At 49.6% G+C, this 21,857-nt stretch overlaps 1 protein-coding gene across 1 annotated transcript in view; it reads right to left on the reverse strand.

The window, feature by feature from the left end:
- The window catches only part of prmt3 (protein arginine methyltransferase 3), a 58,019-nt gene that overhangs the window by 26,174 nt on the left and 9,988 nt on the right, over positions 1 to 21,857 (reverse strand). Inside the window, exons 10-11 of the mRNA XM_064313018.1 lie at positions 17,897 to 17,996; positions 2,278 to 2,356 (exon numbers count right to left, since the gene is read on the reverse strand). Of these exons, the coding sequence (XP_064169088.1) occupies positions 2,278 to 2,356; positions 17,897 to 17,996 (179 nt within the window). The remainder of the gene's footprint in view (positions 1 to 2,277; positions 2,357 to 17,896; positions 17,997 to 21,857) is intronic.

Genomic DNA, 21,857 nt, shown 5'->3' on the forward strand with positions numbered 1-21,857 from the left:
CTTTCCCCCCCTCTTGGTTTCCCGAGATTTAGCGGCGTGGAGCGGGCGAGCGAGCAATTAGGGCACGGGGCTCAGGTGAGAGGGAGAAAAGCGCTGATTGGGCAAAAAAAATTTTAACAAACGCGGCGGCGGCGGGATTCATGGCTTTGACATCTGCGTCCTTCGCGACTGGCTGCCCCCCCGGCCCGTTCGTCATCTGCCCCCCCCCCCTGCCGGGAGGGGTCGAGGGATCCTTCATCCCCGGAGCGACGGCTCACAAACTCCCCCGACGTTTAAGGGTGAAGGGAGGTTAGCGCCGCCGCGGAAGGAAGCGGGGCGTGGCCGCGGCGGTCCCGTCTCAAACGGGCGCGAGAGAACAGCCGGTCCAGCAGGAAGCGACCGACGCGTACTGCACGACAGCCGTGATGGTAAATGGTAAATGGACTGCATTTATATAGCGCTTTTATCCAAAGCGCTTTACAATTGATGCCTCTCATTCACCAGAGCAGTTAGGGGTTAGGTGTCTTGCTCAGGGACACTTCGACACGCCCAGGGCGGGGATCGAACCGGCAACCCTCCGACTGCCAGACAACCGCTCTTACCTCCTGAGCTATGACGCCCCTTACGTAGGAAGGACGTGATGACCACGTCCTTCCTACACAACCATAGGCCTTTTAAGGGCTCACTGTAAAGACGGACAGAGCTTGTCTTAATTCCAGAACCAAACACTATAAATTTCCAAATTCAGAATTCTTGTTCATTCTACCTTTATTTCAGCAGGGTGGCCATGTTGAGATTGACATCTCTTTAGCGAGTGAGCCCGGGAGCCTGCGCTTCCGTGGACTGTGGGAGGAAAACCCACGCGGACACGGGGAGAGAACGTGCAAACTCCACACAGGGAGAGCGCTTGCCCCGTCCTGACAGAAGTAATGATACCGAAAAGTGCAATATCATATCGCTCAGTCTCTCCATCGCTCTCCCTCTCTCTCTATCTCTCCCTCTCTCTCCGGCTCTCTCTATCTCTATCTCTGTCTCTCCCTTTCTCTCTCCGGCTCTCTCTATCTCTGTCTCTCTCTCTCCCTCTCTCTCTCTCTCTGTTTCTCCCTCTCTCCCTCTCTCTCTCTCTCTCTCTCTACCTCTCTCTCTCTCTCTCTCTCTCTCCTGTGCAGAGGTGACCTTTATCCCAGAGGCAGTAACGCCGGTGCCTCGGAACGGCTCCCGTGTCACAAATCATTAAACCGAGGCGGTGACAAGGTGCTGAGCAGCACATCAGAGCAGAGAGGGAGCCGAACGCACAGCGGACACACACACACACGCACAGGAGTACACACAGACACACACACACACAAACAGGCACAGGCACAAACACAAACACACACACACGCACAGGAGTACGCACAGACACACACACACACACAGGAGTATGCACAGATACACACATGCACGCACACACACAGGAGTACGCACACGCACATGCACACACGCACACACATATATACCAACACGCAAATCACAATGGTTAGACAGCATCAGCGAGCTTCTGAAGACTATGACCAGCTGGGTTCACATTTACACCAGCCAGGCCAGCATTCGGGAGGATGGGTCACTAACACACAGCAGCTCCCGTGTGTGTGTTACTCCTGTGTGTGTGTGTGTGTGTGTGTGTGCCTCCTGCCTTCCGAAAACAGACCCAGGAGCTCACTCGTATTTCTAAACCTGCTTCCTAGTGGTAGTGAGGAATGGGATGGATTATTCACCAAGCCCTTTCTCCAAGGATGTTACAGAAATCTAAAGTAAACATCACATTAAGCCTTTTGAAATGAAAGCAGTGGAGTTCTAGAACATTGGACGTCAGTGTTCTAGAACTCCATTGTTTTCAATTACCAGCAGTGATTGTGACATCAGCTTTAGAATGTTCGGTTCAGAACATTCTAATCACATATTTGTGATCTCACACTTTAAAGGGTTGAAGACGTGAGAAGCACTTTACATCTGCCGACAAGATCACATAGACAAGGCCGTATCTTTGCCTCCATCTGACTGTCTGTCTGTGGTGGGATCTGCCTGTCTCTGTCTGAAAGGGGTGTAAAAATTCTGCAGATGTGTAGATTCCCAGTTTCAGTGCTCATCATCACATTCATCGATATTTCAGAAAAACTTCCTCTTTCTTTTGGGCGGGCATTCTAAATGCCGAAGCTCAAAAACTATTCGCTTGATTGACAACCCGTCGAGCCAATCATGGATGATCACGTCGTTGGGAACAGTGAAACTGTGTATCCACAATACTCAGGAACCCACCTGATCCACCTTCTGCCAGGTAGCGATCCCTTGCGTACAGCACAGAGTCCAACATGGACTCAAACAGCAGGAAGTAGCCCTGAGGGAGAGGGAGAGGGAGATGGAGGGAGGGGGAGAGAGACAGAGAGACAGAGAAACAGAGTCAGCACATTAACAGCAACACCATTAACAGTGGAAATTATTTTGTCAGGCGGTGCGAGTCTGACAAGGAGAGAACCTGGAACCTGCAGAGCATTATGGGATGCACCGCGAAACACCTGCCGCCGCCTAATGTCACCTCGGAGCTCTCTGTGACACGCCCGCTTAATGAAGGTTCCGGAACGTTCTGTACCATCCGCCCTCTGTTCCTCTCTCAGTGGTCTTAAGCCAGGGCTAGCAGATGACCTGGCAGACTCCTGCAGAACAGAGCCTGCTAATTCACGACAGTGTAACCACAGCTGTGGTATGTTATACGAACAAGTGGGGCGACATAGCTCAGGAAGTAAGACCGATTGTCTGGCAGTCGGAGGGTTGCCGGTTCAAACCCCGCCCTGGGCATGTCGAAGTGTCCTTGAGCAAGACACCTAACCCCTAACTGCTCTGGCGAATGAGAGGCATCAATTTTAAAGCGCTTTGGATAAAAGCGCTATATAAATGCAGTCCATTTACCATTTACCAAGTGACTGACAAACCGGTTCGATGGCTCAAAGGAGTTTACTGAACGACTCAGCTGCCTAGCTTTCATAAGAAATCCTCCTGCACTGCACAATTTACAGTATATCTTTAAGGAAGGACAGCAGAGCTGTTATCTGCAGTGCTTTACCCAGAGCAACGGTATAAAGCCAGTATGAGTGCCGGAGGACTCGCTGGATGAGTGTATAAGAGCCAGTCCTAAAGAGGACTCACTGGATTAGTGTATTAGAGCCAGTCCTAAAGAGGACTCAGTGGATGAGTGTATTAGAGCCAGTCCTATAGAGGACTCAGTGGATGAGTGTATAAAGAGGACTCAGTGGATGAGTGTATTAGAGCCAGTCCTAAAGAGGACTCACTGGATGAGTGTATTAGAGCCAGTCCTAAAGAGGACTCAGTGGATTAGTGTATTAGAGCCAGGCCTAAAAAGGACTCAGTGGATGAGTGTATTAGAGCCAGCCCTAAAGAGGACTCACTGGATTAGTGTATTAGAGCCAGTCCTAAAGAGGACTCAGTGGATGAGTGTATTAGAGCCAGTCCTAAAGAGGACTCAGTGGATTAGTGTATTAGAGCCAGTCCTAAAGAGGACTCAGTGGATGAGTGTATTAGAGCCAGTCCTAAAGAGGACTCAGTGGATGAGTGTATTAGAGCCAGTCCTAAAGAGGACTCAGTGGATTAGTGTATTAGAGCCAGCCCTAAAGAGGACTCAGTGGATGAGTGTATTAGAGCCAGTCCTAAAGAGGACTCAGTGTATTAGAGCCAGTCCTAAAGAGGACTCAGTGGATTAGAGTATTAGAGCCAGTCCTATAGAGGACTCAGTGGATGAGTGTATTAGAGCCAGTCCTAAAGAGGACTCAGTGGATTAGTGTATTAGAGCCAGTCCTAAAGAGGACTCAGTGGATTAGTGTATTAGAGCCAGCCCTAAAGAGGACTCAGTGGATTAGTGTATTAGAGCCAGTCCTAAAGAGGACTCAGTGGATTAGTGTATTAGAGCCAGTCCTAAAGAGGACTCAGTGTATTAGAGCCAGTCCTAAAGAGGACTCAGTGGATTAGTGTATTAGAGCCAGTCCTAAAGAGGACTCAGTGGATTAGTGTATTAGAGCCAGTCCTAAAGAGGACTCACTGGATGAGTGTATTAGAGCCAGTCCTAAAGAGGACTCAGTGGATTAGTGTATTAGAGCCAGTCCTAAAGAGGACTCAGTGGATGAGTGTATTAGAGCCAGGCCTAAAGAGGACTCAGTGGATGAGTGTATTAGAGCCAGTCCTAAAGAGGACTCAGTGGATTAGAGCCAGTCCTATAGAGGACTCAGTGGATGAGTGTATTAGAGCCAGTCCTAAAGAGGACTCAGTGGATTAGAGTATTAGAGCCAGTCCTAAAGAGGACTCAGTGGATGAGTGTATTAGAGCCAGTCCTAAAGAGGACTCAGGGGATTAGTGTATTAGAGCCAGTCCTAAAGAGGACTCAGTGGATGAGTGTATTAGAGCCAGTCCTATAGAGGATTCAGTGGATGAGTGTATTAGAGCCAGTCCTATAGAGGATTCAGTGGATGAGTGTATTAGAGCCAGTCCTAAAGAGGACTCAGTGGATGAGTGTATAAGAGCCAGTCCTAAAGAGGACTCAGTGGATTAGTGTATAAAGAGGACTCAGTAGATGAGTGTATTAGAGCCAGTCCTAAAGAGGATTCACTGGATGAGTGTATTAGAGCCAGTCCTAAAGAGGACTCACTGGATTAGTGTATTAGAGCCAGCCCTAAAGAGGACTCACTGAAGTAAATAACCCTTAAGTTACTGCTAGGGCAATAATGAACATCTGAAACACTTCCTGCCAGGAAGAGGACGTAAGTGCATGTTGCTCCCACAGTGAGGATCACAGTTCAAGAACAATAGTTCAGTTGTATTTTTGGGCTACCAAGTCCCCAAAATCAACCATGAAACACCACCTCCACACGAACAGGCTCTTTTGTAGGGTTTCACAAAGAAAGCCCTAACTGAGAGCAGCCAAGGAACTAGCCTGCTATGGTCAGGTGAGGTTAAATAAATCTTTTGGGCCATTTACACCATCTGGCATCAACAGAGGGCTGCACACAAGGAAAAGCACCTCATGCCTGCAGTCATATACGGAGCACTGATACACCGGGGCTGTTTTGCTGCAATCGGTCCAGGGGAGGGGCTTGATGACGTCAATCGCATAGTGAATTCCACCAAGTAACCAGGACATTTGAGCTAAAACCTGCTTTCCTCTGCTAAGCGAGGGAGAGCGAGGCCGCAGGAGGACGTTCTATCAAGACAACGACCCCAAACATACCCCTCAAAGTCAACACGGAAACGGCTCTGCGGGAACAAAATCGATGCTTTGCGATGGCCTTCTCGGACAGACACCCCGTTAAAAACCTGTGGGCTGAACTGGAAAGAGCGGTCCGTAAACACAAACCCGAGGGTATGGAGGATCTTGAAAGGTTTTGTATGGGGGACTGGTTCCAAAGGAGTTCTCCAGCCATATATCAACCATTATAGCAATAGGCTCAGTGTCGGTATCCTTGTCCAGGGAGGCTGCACCAAACACTAATCACGGGTTTGCCGATAATAATGAAACTTATTCTTCTTGGAAATGAGCATAAAATTAGAAAAAATATCTACGTTTCCACCGAATCATTGCTAATGTAGAATATTTTCCACGTGTGGAAAAATTACAATATATCTCCTTAATGGTGCTGTTTTCTTCAGTCAATGAGTATACACATATATATTTATATATTTACTGATGGAGTGAAAGAAAAATGGGTAAATATAAAGACGTAGATAGATAAATGAATAGGTAGATAAACAGAGCTATACCCAGACAGATAAATGAAGAAACGGACAGACAGATACAGCTAGCTATGTGATCTCCAGTAGGGTAATTGGTTGGGCAGCAATCTCATTTAAAAAAAAAAATTAATGGAATAAACAAAAGGAGAAAAAAATGAAATAATAAGTAATTGTCATAATAACTGACAATAAATAAATGACAGACCGCTAAGTTGCGGCATCACAACGGCCCGGAAAGCCAGACGTATTTCGCCAAAACCGTCGCGGTAACACCGTCGAGAACTCGGCCCCTTGAAAGGCCCAGGGAAATCTGGGGGGAGGGGGCCCAAATTTTATGCTGACTTGGCCTGGAACGCGTCTCCCCCCTCTCCCGCTACCCAGAATCCTTTGTGACTGTCGTGACCCCTGCCTGACCCAATGTTCTGCTTGAGTAGAGACTACATTACCCCACAGTATTGTTCTATTATTGCCAGAAATTGAGTTTTTGTCCACGTTGTCATCATGGGTCTCCTAGATTGCTGACATACTGCTTTTCCTCCATCGTCTGCCCATGTGAACGAACACGCACATGTACACACACACACACACACACACATACATACACGCTGGTACACGCACACACACACACACACAGATACACACGCACGCACACACATACACGCATACACGCTGGTGCACGCACACGCACACACGCTGGTGCACGCACACACACACACACACACATATGCACAGATACACACATGCTGGTGCACGCACACACACATGACACTGACATACACACGCACAATACACAGCACCGCACGCACACACACGCATACCCATGCACACACAAGCGTGCATACACACACACACACACACACACACACACATATATATATATAAACCCTACACACACACACACACACACCGACAGACACAAACACACACGCACGTCCCCACTCCACTCAAAAAACAGCCTGCCTCCAATAAACCTTCCGCAGGCAGACAGAAAGGGGAAAATGGAATGAACCTCGGGGAGAAACGCCATGATGGACTTCACCTTTCCTTCCTATGGCATTCATTTAGAGCCAGTCAAGGTAGCTGGCAATCAACATCACTCTCTGCAGTCCATAAATGGAGAGGAACCTGCCAAGCGTGCGCTCCAGGATCATAAAATACATAAACGTTGAGCGGGGGGGGGGGGAAGCCATAAAAACATGCACTGCAGGAAGGTGCCACCTCGGTGAAATAGGTACAGACTCGCTCGCTTTTAAAAAATAAAATAAAATTAAAAAAACGAGACCGGTCTCATTTCGGGTTCGACTGTTCCTGTAGGGACCGAGTTCACGCACGGCTGACGGGTTATCGACGCTGGCCTAGCGCGCGTGTCCCGGGGACGATCCTCGCTGATCTCTCCTCATCGATCGGGGCTGCGGCCTGACCGTAAATTTGCCGGGGAAAGCCGCTGTGCCCCACGCGCACGTGCTCGTCAGTCACTCTGCAGCGGGGGGAGGGGGGGGCGGGGGGGCAAGCTCGTTACGGACACGGTCAGCCAGTTAGACGAAGCCTGGCAGGTTCTCGCAAGCATGAAAATCATCTATCGACGGCCGCTTCCCGAATTCACCACGGCCAGCGCACCGTTCGAACCGTTCCCCCCAACCCCCCCCCCGCACCCCGGTGACCCCGGCGACGCGGCCCGTCGCCGCTCGCTCCGTCCTTGGTCCCCGGAACCGTTAGCGGGAGCGGCGGGCGCTCCTCCGAGCGCCATTCAGAATGTAATTTCACAGGCCGCTGCCTCGCCGGCAGGGGGGGTGTGGGGGGGTGGGAGGGAGCCATCTGGACGGAGATTCGCACCTGACGCCGTCTCCCGCGGTGCGCCGGGCCGGCGCCCCTGCCGCGGCTCGGCGTTCTTAGCCGCGCCGGCTCCTTCCGCCGCGCTTAATTACCGGGAGGGGCTTCGGCGCCGCCCGCGGCTCCCGGAGACGAGCGCTAACGTGGAGAGAGGGGGGGAGGATCCGGAGACGCGGTGTGGAGAGTTACCGCACGCGACCGTGGCGGATAGTCCACCCCCCCGCAGCTTCGGGCGGTCGAGCAGTTAGGGAGGTAAACGGAAGGGTTTCATACGGCGGCAGTGGGGTGGAAGTGGGTAAGGAACTGGGCTTGTAACCGAAAGGTCACAGGTTCAATTCCTGGGTAGGACACTGCCGTTGTACCCTCGAGCAAAGGTACTGAATCGCTTCATATCCAGCTGTATAAATGGATACGATGTAAAATGCTATGTGAAAGTTGTGTAAGTCGCTCTGCTAAATGCCTGTAATGTAATGTATGGCGACGCTACGTCCGTCTTTGTTGTCTCCGGAGTCGGCGGTGACAGCTCGACGAGAGGCCCGGAAGAGGCTGTTTTCAGTCAGGCAGCGGCGGCGTTCAATCGGCAAGCATTCCCAGCAGACTTACTCTTACTCTGTGGCGTCGAGAGTCAGGATGTAACATTTCAACGAGCATTTCAGAAAAAACAAAGCAAGTAAAATTCTTAGGTTGAACGCCGTAGTACCTGAAGCAATATATGTTTACGATCACTTAACCTAACCCTAACTGCTTGTGAATGAGAGCATATTGTAAAGCGCTTGTAAAAGCCTATAAATGCTAGTCTTTACCATGCTGTTGAACAAACGGCTGAACGTCGAGCCGCCTCCTTGAACAGAATCATAGAATAATAAGCTCCATAAAGCAGAGCTTCTGCTCGCCATCAGAGCCGTGCACAGAGAAGGCGTGTTCAGGCGTCTGTAGACCATCCAGGCTAGTTTTCCTTTAACTGCAGATTCCAACGAGAAGGACACCACTCTCCCTCTCCCACTCCCTCCTTTTACATAAATTCATTTAACTGCAGAAAACTCCTACTTAATGGAAAAAAGATATGCAAAGATAAAAGGTTTGTTTGGGTTTTGCTTCAGAAGGCCCGTAGAACAGAAGCAGAGGAGTCTTATTTATTTTTTTTACTGGAAACCAAATGTCCTTCTAGATCCGAAGACCTTACATCACTAAGTCTCGAAACTACGACTTGAAATAAAAGCCATTTTGTGTTCTATCCATTAGAAGTTCTGGATAGGACAGAAGATGGAAAGGACAAGAGGGGAAAAATGTAATATTTGAAAATATTTCAGTAGTTCACACACGCGTCCGTGCGTCTGAACGGCCTGCTCCTCTAAGAGCAGGACGGGACCGGGACAGGACCAGGACGGGACCGGGGACAGGACCGGGACAGGCCGTTCCCCAGAGTGGCCGGCCAGGATTGAAGTGTTCTGCCTCACAGCAGATCCATTTCACGAGCGGCGAGCATGTGGCGGCGGGGGTGGGGGTGGGGGGGGGGTGGGGTGGCGCCGGAGCGTTTCCGGCACATTCCGTCCCCCCCCTGAGGGACGTGGAGACGGAGGGGAGCACGAGGGGTGGAACGTGGCGTGCCTTTATTCTTTACTTTTCATTTAAAAAATATTTTTTTTTAAGATCCCCTCAGGAAATGGAGAAGGACCCTGCCGGGAAGGCAGTACAGAGGCGGAGAAATGAAACTGTTACTTCACACTAACGACTGATCTGAGATCAGTCTCGCCTTTCAGCTCAGAGAATATAAGGTTAGGATGTGGATAAGAGTTAGGATGCGGATAAGGTTAGGAGGTGGATAAGTTTAGGATGTGGATGTGGTAAGTGTAGGATGTGGGTAAGGGTTAGGATGTGGGTATGAGTTAGAATCTGAGGTTAGATGTGGTAGGTTAGGATCGTGGAGTGAAGGTTTAGGTGGACTGTGTAAATTAAGTAGTTAGGGGATGTAATATAAGTTTAGGAGGTGGATAAGTGGTAAGGAATGGTTTGGATGTGGTGGTAAGTGTAGGATGTGGGTAAGGGTTAGGATGTGGGTATGAGTTAGAATCTGGGTAAGGGTTAGGATGTGGATAAGGTTAGGATGTAAATAAGTTTGGGAGGTGGATAAGTCTAGGATGCGGATGTGGGTAAGTTTAGGATGTGGCTAACGATCAGGATGTGAATAAGGGTTAGGATGTGGGTAAGATCAGAACGTGAAGTCAGGCTGCCTTCAGGTGCAGATGGTGGAGGAACCCAATACGACAGAGGTCAACGGAGAGCAAGTTGTAGGCAGATCTTAGTCCATCAGGGACCTTTAATGGACTTGCGTCTGATTAACATACGAATATTAATGTGAACATTTGCGCGGAACACGGTCATTAAGCGAATCGCTGATCTCGAGAGCTCGAGAGCTTGAAAGGCGGGGCTGGGCGGGGCCACGGTCACATTCGGCCAATCGCCCGCCTCCAGCTCCGGTCGCCCGTGGCGACGGAAGCAGGCCGAGCGGAAGCGATGTCGTACACGCTGACGCTAGGCGTAGGGAGAGCCCCCCCCGCCAGACTCTCCCCTCCAGCGGAGACTCAGAGAACAGCTGTTTATGCTAATCTCGTCCGCTAAATTAATTTCCCGCCGACGGAACGCTCCCCTAGGGCTGAGTGAGCGCGCGCAGCTAGCAGCTAGCAGCTAGCGCTCAGCCACCCTGCAGCCAGAGACCAGGAGACCGACGCTGTGTGCGGTATTTATTCAACTACGGGCTGGGACCCAAAACGGGGGCGTGCGCGAGGCGGGTCCCGCAATGAGCCTGTAGCCCACTAGGCTACGCCCGTATGTGTATTTAACCGGTCCCCGAAAGGTGCTAAATTTCTAATTGGGGTCCCGAAATTACAACTATTTCTAATTTTGGTAAAAGATTTTTTTGAAGTATTACCAATTTGGGCCTCGATATTAAAAAGTTTAAAATCCAGTGCATCAGCTGTAAATGTTTGAATGAAACAGAAGCCCGGGACAGAAATCTCAAAACGCGATGAAAAAAAAAAAAAAAAAAGAAGACATTTCTGGCGGCGAATCAACGGCCTGTGACGCACCGCACCGTGCCCAAGGCAGTGCACGCAAGGCCTCCGAGCGGAGGAGGGAGGAGGTCCACGTCACTGAAGCCGAATCAGCCGAATCAGCCGAATCTAATTTCGCGGAGCGACTCGCTCAGAGAACGCCGACTCCGCAGAAACGGAGAAGCGCGACACGGCACTAATTACGCAGGGGGCCGTGTCGAAAAGCACGCATTCTGCCGCACGCGCCACGTATTTGCTGTACAGAAAAACCACCGCTTCGGGTCGCACACCTTAAGCGACATCGTTAAATCACGCCGGCATGAATGGTCGCCGTTCTGAGGAGCAAGCACCGCCACGACCTCGACACACACACTCCGAGACGGACACACACACACACACACACACACGTGCCGCTTGGGACGCTGTGAACCAGCGACGGGTCACCTGATGTGTACCGAATTTCAGGTGAAAACTGCACACGATAACCCTTTCACATACCTCTCTTTAGCGTCTCCCTCAGTTGTTGAGGTTCTCAGTTATTTTTTACTTTCGTGTTCCAAGGCCGGGGTTTTCAACAGAGGGTCCGCAGACCCCTGGAAGATACTGCAGAGGGTACCTGGCCTGACTTGATATGCAACCACTATATATACGAGATTTGGCAAAATATTTCAAAATATAAAAGCTTTTTTGGAAATCGAACCCAGGGTCGACACAGCTCAGCAGGTAAGAGCGGTTGTCTGGCAGTCAGAGGGTTGCCGGTTCGAGCCCCACCCTGGGCGTGTCGAAGTGTCCCTGAGCAAGACACCTAACCCCTAAATGCTCTGGTGAATGAGAGGTATCAATTGTAAAGCGCTTTGGATAAAAGCGCTATATAAATGCAGTCCATTTACCATTTACCAGTTTAACTCATGATGGGGGTCCCCTGGATGCCCTTGAGCCTGGGTGGGGGTCCCAGTTGAAAACCCCTGTTCTCAGGAACCAGGCATTTCTAGGGTGGGATTCAGTCAGGTCTGAGACCCAGAAAGCACAGACGGAAAGCAGCTGGGCTCCAGCTTGCTCTTGGTAAGTTAAGGGTTAATACTTAATACAACCTATGGCCCTGTTCCTCAAAACACGGTCCTCAAAGGGAGAGAACTGCTGGTTCTCCACCCTCCATTTACCTGGGAGTCAGGCGGGAAGACAGTCCGGCCAATCAGCAGCACTAATTTGTCAGTTCATTACCTGGGAGGAAAGAAAACCAGGGCCGGATTTCGATTTGACGGCCTGACTTGAGTGTCCCTGACCTATAGGGTCCCTGAGGTGTTGGTGAGGTCACATCGCTACACGTCTGTACCTCTGGTTGTCAGGTTGCGTTAAGTCTCACCGTTGCCGTGGAGACCGGAGTACTATAGAGCTGGACAACATGGCATTGGTGGACCGCGCAGTCGTCAAGACATCACGGTCATTTGAGGGGAGAGGAACACCTCTCGTCTTGTACTCGTCTGGCAATTAAACGCACAAAACCAAACCGCGCGAAAGCGTTGAGAGGCAATTAAAAAAAAGCTAATTAAACAGTAACCCGCAAAAGTTTGACAATAAAAACTCCTCAAAGAAAGAGCCAAGTTCCTACAGTCAAGAGAGAGAAAAGAGGAGGGACTCCCTGGTTATTGACAGTGAGGGGGGAGGGGCCGTCCGCTTGATTGGCGGCCGGCAGCTGTGCGCCGGGGGGGAGTGGGGGGAGGCGGAGCCCCGAGACGGAGGGATGAGTGAGCAGCAGACGGGCGGGGGGGGGACAGGATGACTGTGACTGATCGCATCCACCCTCCTCCAGGACGGGCGCGACCCGCGTCAGGAGATAACGAACCTCCACCAAAAAAAAGGAACTCCGCCATCAAATCAACTCCCGGGGGCCACACGTGATGTTGGGGGTCGGAGAAGGGGGGACAGCGTAAGGGTCCGGCACCGATTCGGACCGTAATCACTTCGACTCGTCTGCTTATTCACAGTGAAGCCCCCTTTCCACACTGCAAATACGGACTCACAGTATTCAAAGACGATTTTTCCCCCCCTTTTTCTAGTTTGGTGTCTTTGTGTGTCTTTATTTCCTGGTGCTGCATTCGCTCCTACGCGAGGAGTGCCGGAGCCGCAACGCGCGCACCGCGGTCACGCGCCCGCCAGCGAGCCGCGCGGTGCTATGAGACAGCCAATCGGAGGACAGCTGCATCTCTGACAGCAACTGGCCGTCCGTGAGCACCTGACACGCTTCGGAGACGAATTTAACACACACACAGTAGAATGTCCAGTGTTAATTCAACTCTTAACAGATAACATTTGGTCCCACATTCAAGAATGAGTTGACACTGTTAAGAGTTGGATTAACGCTGGACATTCTACTGAATATGGGTCTACTCTTAATGACTGTAAAAACAAAACAGGCGTGGATGGCCAAAATTTAAAAAAATGAAAAACTAACATAGAGGACTGAAGACGAATCTGAAACTTCACTGATGTGGAAATGACTCTGGGTTGAAGCGCAGTTGGTGATAGCGCCACCAAAGGTCTGGGAGGGCTTGCCACTATCTGTACAGCCCAACAGGTTAACTGGACACCTGTGGACTCCGTGATAAAACCACCAATGAAAGGTCTTCCTTGGACTCCGCTGTATGCGGGCTTAGCTGTGGGCTGTGGTGTGAAAAGAAGCAGCTGAATCGGCAGTGAGGTTCTCGCGTGACTGCGGCTGTGGTTACCGACTGGACGTTCCAAATTTGGGGGGGGGAACTGAACTATAACAACCTGGATTGGAAGTCAGCCTTCTCAATCAACCAATCAATCAAATTTTATTTTACAGCAGTTGTCACAATACGCTTCACAGACAACCCTGGCCTAAACCCCCCCAGGAGCAAGATGCCTAAGGCAACAGTGGCAAGGAAAAACTCCCTGTGGCAGATGGGAAGGAACCAGGCTCCAGGGGGGGAACCCATCCTCCTCTGGTCGGCTCAGGGTGCCGACTGGTGACCAACATGGCACTTCTGTCAGCACGGCGGTTCTCACATTTTAGAGTGGACAGTGACTCAGCAACCTGCCGCTAACCTCGTACACTCAGCACTGGACTCGTCCTCCTCCGCGGGTTTGATAAATGCGGCGGGTTCTCGGGCGCGGCCGGTGCCCGGTCTGGGGGCCCAGCCCGCCCGTGCCGCTGCCATCCAGTCTGCTTTACGGTCCAGCGGACCGCTCCGGGCCGGTTTAGCAGCCACCGACCTCACGGTGTGCCAAACACTGCAAGCCATGCATCCTCTGACAAGGTTTTACATTGGCCACGATTCACACGTCGAATCTTTAATCCGATTGGTTATCGCGCCATGTTCCCCGCCCCCTTTCCGGTCGCTTCGCTATCCCAGCTTGCCTAGCGGGCACGAAAACGAACGGAGGCGATTTACGAATCTGCTCCTCGTCGGGAAGGTGCGTGGCTTCCCCCCTCAGAGGAGCGAGGGTGCCCTGATTCAGGTCGCTGCCGCCCGCAGCGGTGCTAACAGTGTGCTAGCATCTCCTCAGCATCTGTGTCGAGCTGCGTTTGGCTCCCAGGTGAACAGCCAAGGTGTGTGAGAGAGCTTTAGAGTAGAGAAGAGGGAAGGGCCACCCAGTAACGAATCCATGGACAGACAGCGCCAGGGTCTGCCTGCACTGCTGTTACCCGGGGTTACCGGCAGGCCGAGAATTTATATACGACTGGACCGGCTTCGGTTTCCTCGTTAATGTCCGCGACAGCTTGTAACGTACGCTTGACAGACACGCATTAACTTTCTTCAGCCATCGAGGAATCAGTCGAAGTTAATTTTGTGAGTACTGCGCGAAGAAGGAAGGAGGGCTTCAGTGAAGTGGCGGGTCCCCTGCCTCGGCATGGAACAGCGCCCCCCTCTGGCCAGTCAGAGACTTGCAGTGGGCCTGGAGGGGCTATGCAGTCCTCTCCCATGATAACTACGCAGCACAGCAGGGTGAAAGGAACTATAGCTAGATACACACTAGCGGGATATACGTTGTGACAGATATATAGATATACAGTCATGAGACAAGTTTCAGTCATGACTGTGCATTACAAAGACACAGTGAAGCGACCAGATCTACATTACTTTAAGTGGGGGTTAAATGGTCACATTATATATGCAAACTCCTTTACATTTCTGTGTTTACAATGATCTGGGGGACAATACTTCACAAATGAGGCTTCAACGCATCTGCACTGAAATCCATAATGCTTTCACCTCTACAGAACTGGACTGGAGCTTAAGAAGCACATTTCAGTGCATTCCACAACATCTTCAGGAACGAATGGATTTTTAAAAAAATATATTTTTTATTTTATAACGCAGACTTGCTTGGTGAACAAATTCATTAGCCACGCTCCTGGCAGGCAATCCCAAACGTCGACTCGTTTATATCTGGCGACATCTCTCTTTTTTTAAAATGGCGTTTTAACGAGCTTTCGGCTGCAAACGGCTGAAAGAACGGAGGGAACCGTCATTCGTTAAATAAAGTTTTTAATTCTGGATTAACGAGCAGGTTTTTGGGGGCTGGATAAGATCCGCGCCGCGACCCGCCGCGACCCCCAGAAACATTAACCGGGTCCCAGAGCTTCATCAGCAGACTCTGCAGCTAATTTTAAACCCCTGCTCTGTGATGCAGCACATTTAAACCCCCTGCTCTGTGATGCAGCTCATTTAAACCCCCTGCTCTGTGATGCAGCTCATTTAAACCCCCTGCTCTGTGATGCAGCACATTTAAACCCCCTGCTCTGTGATGCAGCTCATTTAAACCCCCTGCTCTGTGATGCAGCTCATTTAAACACCCTGCTCTGTGATGTAGCTCATTTAAACACCCTGCTCTGTGATGAGCTCATTTAAACCCTGTCTTGATGCAGTCATTTAAAACCCTGCTCTGTGATGCAGCTCATTTAAACCCCTGCTCTGTGATGCAGCTCATTTAAACCCCTGCTCTGTGATCAGCTCATTTAAACCCTGCTCTGTGATCCAGCTCATTAAACCCCTGCTCTGATGCAGCTCATTTAAACCCCTGCTCTGTGATGCAGCCATTCAAACCCCCTGCTCTGTGATGCAGCTCATTTAAACCCCCTGCTCTGTGACGCAGCACATTTAAACCCCCTGCTCTGTGATGCAGCACATTTAAACCCCCTGCTCTGTGATGCAGCTCATTTAAACGCCTGCTCTGTGATGTGCTGCAGCTCATTTAAACCCCCTGCTCTGTGACGCAGCTCATTTAAACCCCCTGCTCTGTGATGCAGCTCATTTAAACCCCCTGCTCTGTGATGCAGCACATTTAAACCCTCTGCTCTGTGATGCAGCTCATTTAAACCCCCTGCTCTGTGATGCAGCACATTTAAACCCTCTGCTCTGTGATGCAGCTCATTTAAATGCCTGCTCTGTGATGCAGCTCATTTAAACCCCCTGCTCTGTGATGCGCTGCAGCTCACACACAGCTACCTACAGCAGAACAGCTATAAGGCTGTGTGGGACTACACAGCTGTGTGATACCTACAAATACGTTTAAAATATATTTTTCAATATATTTGAAGTACTGAAAATGTAGTAGTTTATACACTGGTAGGCTGTTTCTAGAAAAAAAATGTATACGAACTGTGTGAGACTAATTTAAAGCCTTAAAATATAAAACAATATATTTTTCAATATATTTTAAGTGCCTGAAATATATTACAATACATGATTTACTGGTACTCTCTTTCTAGAAGACAACTATACGAGCTGTGTGGGACTAATTTAATGCTTCAAATAAAACAAATATTTCATATATTAAGTGCCGAAATATATACATACATATGCGCGGTATGCTCTGGAAAACTTAAAGGTGTTGGATACGTATGTTTACAACTGAAATAATTACAATATCAGCGTTGACACATACCCTACTGAAGCAAATCCAAAACTATGGTTTGGTAATAATTTCTACTATTTGAGACTAAAGAGATTAAACTACAACACTCTGGAGCAGTCTTGCCAAAGGATTTCAAACCTGAAAAGTAAAGAACCAGGCAAAACCAGCTTATTTGTGTCAACAAATAAGTATAAAGGTGTAGGCCTGCAGTCACCTGCAAGTTAACATTAAAAAAAACTAAAACAGACTCTTTAATATTCAGCTGCAATTGATTCATCTTTAATTAGCAAATTAGGTTTATCAATCGAATACTTAAGTACTTCACTGGCTCTGTGACTGCGGCAGGATAATAGAGGTACCCAGCGGGGAGTTTTTACAATCCTGCCTCAATTTACCCAGCGGGACCTCACTGCGCCACAGAGGAAGAGGGGGGGGGGGGTGCAGGAGGCCTACAGAGGCCTACGCTCTTCCTCTTCCGTGTCACTGATCCCAGCTCTAACACAGACACGTGTTGTCTACAGCCGTGAAAACGCGCTCAAAAACAGTTTACCTACCACTCTGACACCAAAAAAACATTGACACGTACCGACTCAAAAAAGGAAAATCATCGCAGCTTCAACGCAACAGTTCGCTTTCCCAGTACTCCTCCGCAAAAAATAACATCGTAACCAAATCGAAAGTGAAATCACCTGGCCGAATGGAGAAGTCTACGACTCGCCTTCCCCCCATCTGCCCCGTTCGAAATATCTCGCGACAGCGATTTCTGATTTATTAACGTTCGTGGTCTTAAAGTCGTTAAAGATTACGCTCCCTATCTTTTTCACCGTCCGCCCCGATGCCGCTGCCGCCGCCCACGCCGCCTCCGCCCCGGAATTTAAATGTCGCTGAGTGACGCGATCGAAGCCTCGCCCGGCTCCGGAGAGCTTCGGAGACGGAGAGAGAACGGTTCATGAATTAGGCATGACTTCAGTGACGCGGGCGACCTTCTGTCCCCGCCTTATCGCTACGGAGACTCGCGGTTAAATGAATAATGATCCCGAGTTGCACTTCAAAAAAAAAAAAAAGGCTAGCAAAAAAAAAAAAAAAAATCTGCTTTTACTGGGAAACAAAACGCTTGGTTAAATGTTGTTAACCACAAAAGAGAGTTAACAAAACAAAGCTGCAGACAATTTTGTGTTTCGTTTAGTTCGTGTGTGCAAACAGAAATGTCAAGTTTGTTCTGATGTCAGAAATGACCAACTCTTGCGTCACAGTGCGGGTGCATATTCAATTGTTGTTATTATTATCACTATTTTTATTATTATTATAGGTGAAGGCATCATAAGAACTGCCAATTTCCCTGTGTAAGAATACTAGCAGACGAGACAGCTTTAACTCACCATCCATTCGGAAATAATGACGTCCACTTTCTCCACAGGCAGAGCCACGTCCTCGATCCTTCCTTTGATCAAAGTAATCACGTCCTGAAGGTCGTTCGATCTGCGCGGGAACAATTCGGACACCATCAGCTCGTGGCAATTTCATTATGTTTTTATTTCACAGCTGCAGAATAAAGGTCCTAAAAACCATTCAAAACATGACCCACCACTACACTTATGAAAGCAGAATTGTTGAGTGCGAGGTTCAAGTTCGTTGTTAACGTTCATCACTTTAAGTAAGGTGCGACAAGGGTAGGTCAAAGCCAGAGTTCTCTTCCAATCAGAATCCACTTAAAGCCTCGAGGACAAGATGGATGGATTATTTAGCCAATCAATGACCTCAATGAATCACTGGTACATAGACAGTGAAAACCAGCCAAGACTGCAGGCCCACAGGACTGAACTCTGACATCTACGTGCTGACTGACAGGACGACAAGCTGTAAGCTTTGCAGATTCAACGTCCTCAGCTGGTAAGATGGCAAGAAATCTGTGAATTTATAATGATATATTTTCAGAACAAAATTTTCTGAAGCATACTGTAATGTTCACAAAATGATTCAGGTTCTCCAACGTATTAAAATGTTTACAAACATTCAAATATTAAAATATCCCCAAATATATTCAATTGTTATCCAATATATTCAAACATATTTAAATGTTATCCAACATATCCAAACAAATTTAAATGTTAACCAACATTCTGATGTTGGTCTGAGTTTGGGCCTCCAAAAACCATGGCCACATTTCAGCAAAGAAATTAACTCATCATATACACTAACAATTAATTTAAAAAAAAAATGAGGTCCACCAATCACAGAGTACATTGGTAATCACCAACAAGATAGTGCTGACAGTGATTGGTGGATACTGTCTGCCTACTTTTTTTGTTAGTTAATTTGACAGGGAGAACGCACATTAATAACATTTCTGTAAATGTGCCAGAGCTAGCCAGGGAGGCTAATTTTCATCTGTAGTCCATTGTAACTCCCCACAAACTGGAAGCCACACCCACACACACAAAAAAACTAAATTAAAAAAGTAACCCACCAATCACTGTGAATGTCATTCTACTGGTTACTACTGCTCTGTGACAGGTGGAACTCCTCTCTCTGTTTTCGATAGGTAAGGTGACATCATGACCGTTTCATCTCTGTTTTATTATCCCTGTGTATTCATGTGTAATAAATGTTCAATTACACAAGCTTAAATCAGTGCTTCTGAGCATTAATAGTGGCATAATCACGAGAAATACATTGTTTCAGTATCATATAAACCTATAAACACACGAGTCCAATTACTCCGCAACAAATAACTATTTTGAATAGTTAAGAAATTTACTCCACATTAAAACGCATAACGAGCATATTAAACGAAATTAAATTCTAGCAAACGATCATAAACTCGAGCGAATCATCCGCCGTCGGGCACTGCGGAGTCTGCAATGACGCTGCCGCCCGAGTTGTCCTCGGATACACTCCGCGAAGAAAACAAGCGCTCGACTTCAGAAACGGCGGCTTTCAAACAAAACAAAACAACAAAAAAAAAAAACAACCGAGAAAAACCGCGCTAACAATAGCGGCAGCCCAACTTCGGAGTTGGAGACCCCCCCGCCTCCCCCCCTTCCCCCCCCGCCCTACGCCGGTATCAATCTCTCCCAAATATTCCATTACGGGGACAGCGAATGTTAACGGGGACAGGGTAATTACTCACGCCCGGGGAAAATTTATTTACGCCGCCCGATCCTTATCTGGGCCGCTCTTAGCGCTATCTCATTCTCCCAGAATTCCACTGGCCCTGCTCTCTCCGGGCCGTAAAGGGGAGCGCCGTAATCTCATTAAAAGTGTAATTTAGAGGACAGCGCTGAAGACGGCCGCAGAGAGGGGGAGAGGGAGGGAGAGAGAGAGAGGAGAGAGGAGAGAGAGAGAGAGAGAGAGAGAGAGGGGGAGAGAGGGAGGAGGAGAGAGGAGGAAGAGAGGGGAGAGAGAGGGAGGAGAGAGAGAGGAGATAGAGAGAAAGAGAGGGGGAGAGAGAGAGGGAGGGAGAGGAGGGGGAGAGAGAGAGGGATGGAGGGAGAGAGGGAGAGAGAGAGAGAGAGAAAGGGAGAGAGAGGGAGGGAGGGAGAGAGAGGGGAGTGAGAGGGAGGGAGGGAGGGAGGGAGAGAGAGAGAGAGAGAGAGAGAGGGGAGTGAGAGAGGGAGAGAGAGGGAGGGAGGGAGGGAGAGAGGGAGAGGGAGGGAGGAAGAGAGCCGGAGGGAGGGAGCTGGAGAGAGGGAGAGAGAGAGAGAGAGAGGGAGAGAGAAAGTGAGTAAGCATTGGGGCAAAGCAGAAGTTTGCTGCGTTCGTCTCCCGTGAGCCAGCGGATCCCTCTGGCGTCACCCGCGCACGCGTTAACGCACCTGGGCGGTGGAGAGACCGCGTCACCCCTGGGCTGTTTGACGCCCGGCCCAGGGGGAGTGGGGGGGGGGCTGCATTAGAGCAATCACCTGCCTGTTCTAAACTCAAGCGGGTTTCAATTTGCCATTTCAAGGAGGCCATTTTATACCTGCAGTACCACTGATAACAACTGATGTTAATAGCGCCCCCCCCTCCCCCCCCCCCAAACAGTGTCTGATGAAACAATGTACATACAGTATTACTCTCAGATAGAGCCATCTGAAATACGGGCATATTAAAGTACACCAAATTACACCTGATATTAAACGAGCAGCCTCCTGCTTCACTCTTAGAAAGACCAAGACCATTAGCACCAGCAGGGTTGTTTCATAGAGAAATCTTGAAAGGTCTTCCTCCGACTCCACTCTCAACCGCGGTGCGAAAAGAAGCAGCTGTTTTCGGAGGAGAACCGCGGATGTCTACGCACACCCGAATCACCCGAATATAAATAAATAAATAAATGTTTACGTAAAGCAGGAGGACACGGGAGATTGATAATAAACTAATCGGCTCTCGTGCCCTTGGTAAAGTCGAGACGTCGAGGGGCAGATTGACTGATACAGGCCTCGCGTTTCCATCAGCTCTGACGGCGAGCCAGCGGACTGTTAAATTAAAGCCCTCCCCCTGTGTTCTCCATTCGTTTGATCGTGAGGGGGAAAACGTACAGGAAGGGCCGCTACGTCATCGCCTCGACCGCGCGAGCAGCTCGTGTGGACGCAGAGCGCGCTAACGCACTAACGCGCTAACGCGCGAGGCGGTAAAGTTTGGAGGCCCAGGGCGGGTCCCGAGGCGCACGCCCCGAAATTCTCCCGAACGGAATAGCGGGAAATGTCCGCCGCGCCTGTGGGGGGGTGGGGGGGTCGGTGAGATCAGCTCCTGCGACACGGCTGGGGTGCTTAAGGGGAACTCTCGAGGGGAGGGCGCGGGCGAGGTAAAGGAGCGGTGCATTATGGGCCGCGTCTTTGGCTTCCCGCTCAAGCTTTTAAAAATCGGCCGGGCGATAACGTCCGGGAAGCCTCCGGGGGGCGGTGGAGAGAGAGAGGCCCGAACTTCGACGAAGCGAAGCAGGCGGGAGGGGAAGGGGCCACAGCCTGGGGCCTGGGGCCTGGGGGCTGTCAGCGCAGAGCGCCGGGGGAAAAAAAAACAAAACACGACGATTAACCTTCCGCATGAAACGGGCTTCGACCGCTCGACCACCCCCCGACAGGCCGGACGCGGGATTTACGGTCGGTTTTGAAAAGCGGACCGCAAAATGGCCGCCGGTGCAAGCGTTAGTTAAGGTTAAAGAGCTGGACCGGCAACCGTAAGGCTGTAGGTTTGATTACCGGGTCGGGTTCGGCGGCTTATCGACTGTTCATCCTTGTGCTTATCGACTGTTCATCCTTGTGCTTATCGACTGTTTCACCTTCCAGCCGTATAAATGGATTGTGCATTAAAAAAAAAAGAATTCAAGCTGTGGAAGCAGAAGCCAGGGTTCGGGTTCAAAGT

Source organism: Anguilla rostrata, chromosome 16 (genome assembly GCF_018555375.3).
Source record: "Anguilla rostrata isolate EN2019 chromosome 16, ASM1855537v3, whole genome shotgun sequence".
Classification (NCBI taxonomy): Eukaryota; Metazoa; Chordata; class Actinopteri; order Anguilliformes; family Anguillidae; genus Anguilla; species Anguilla rostrata.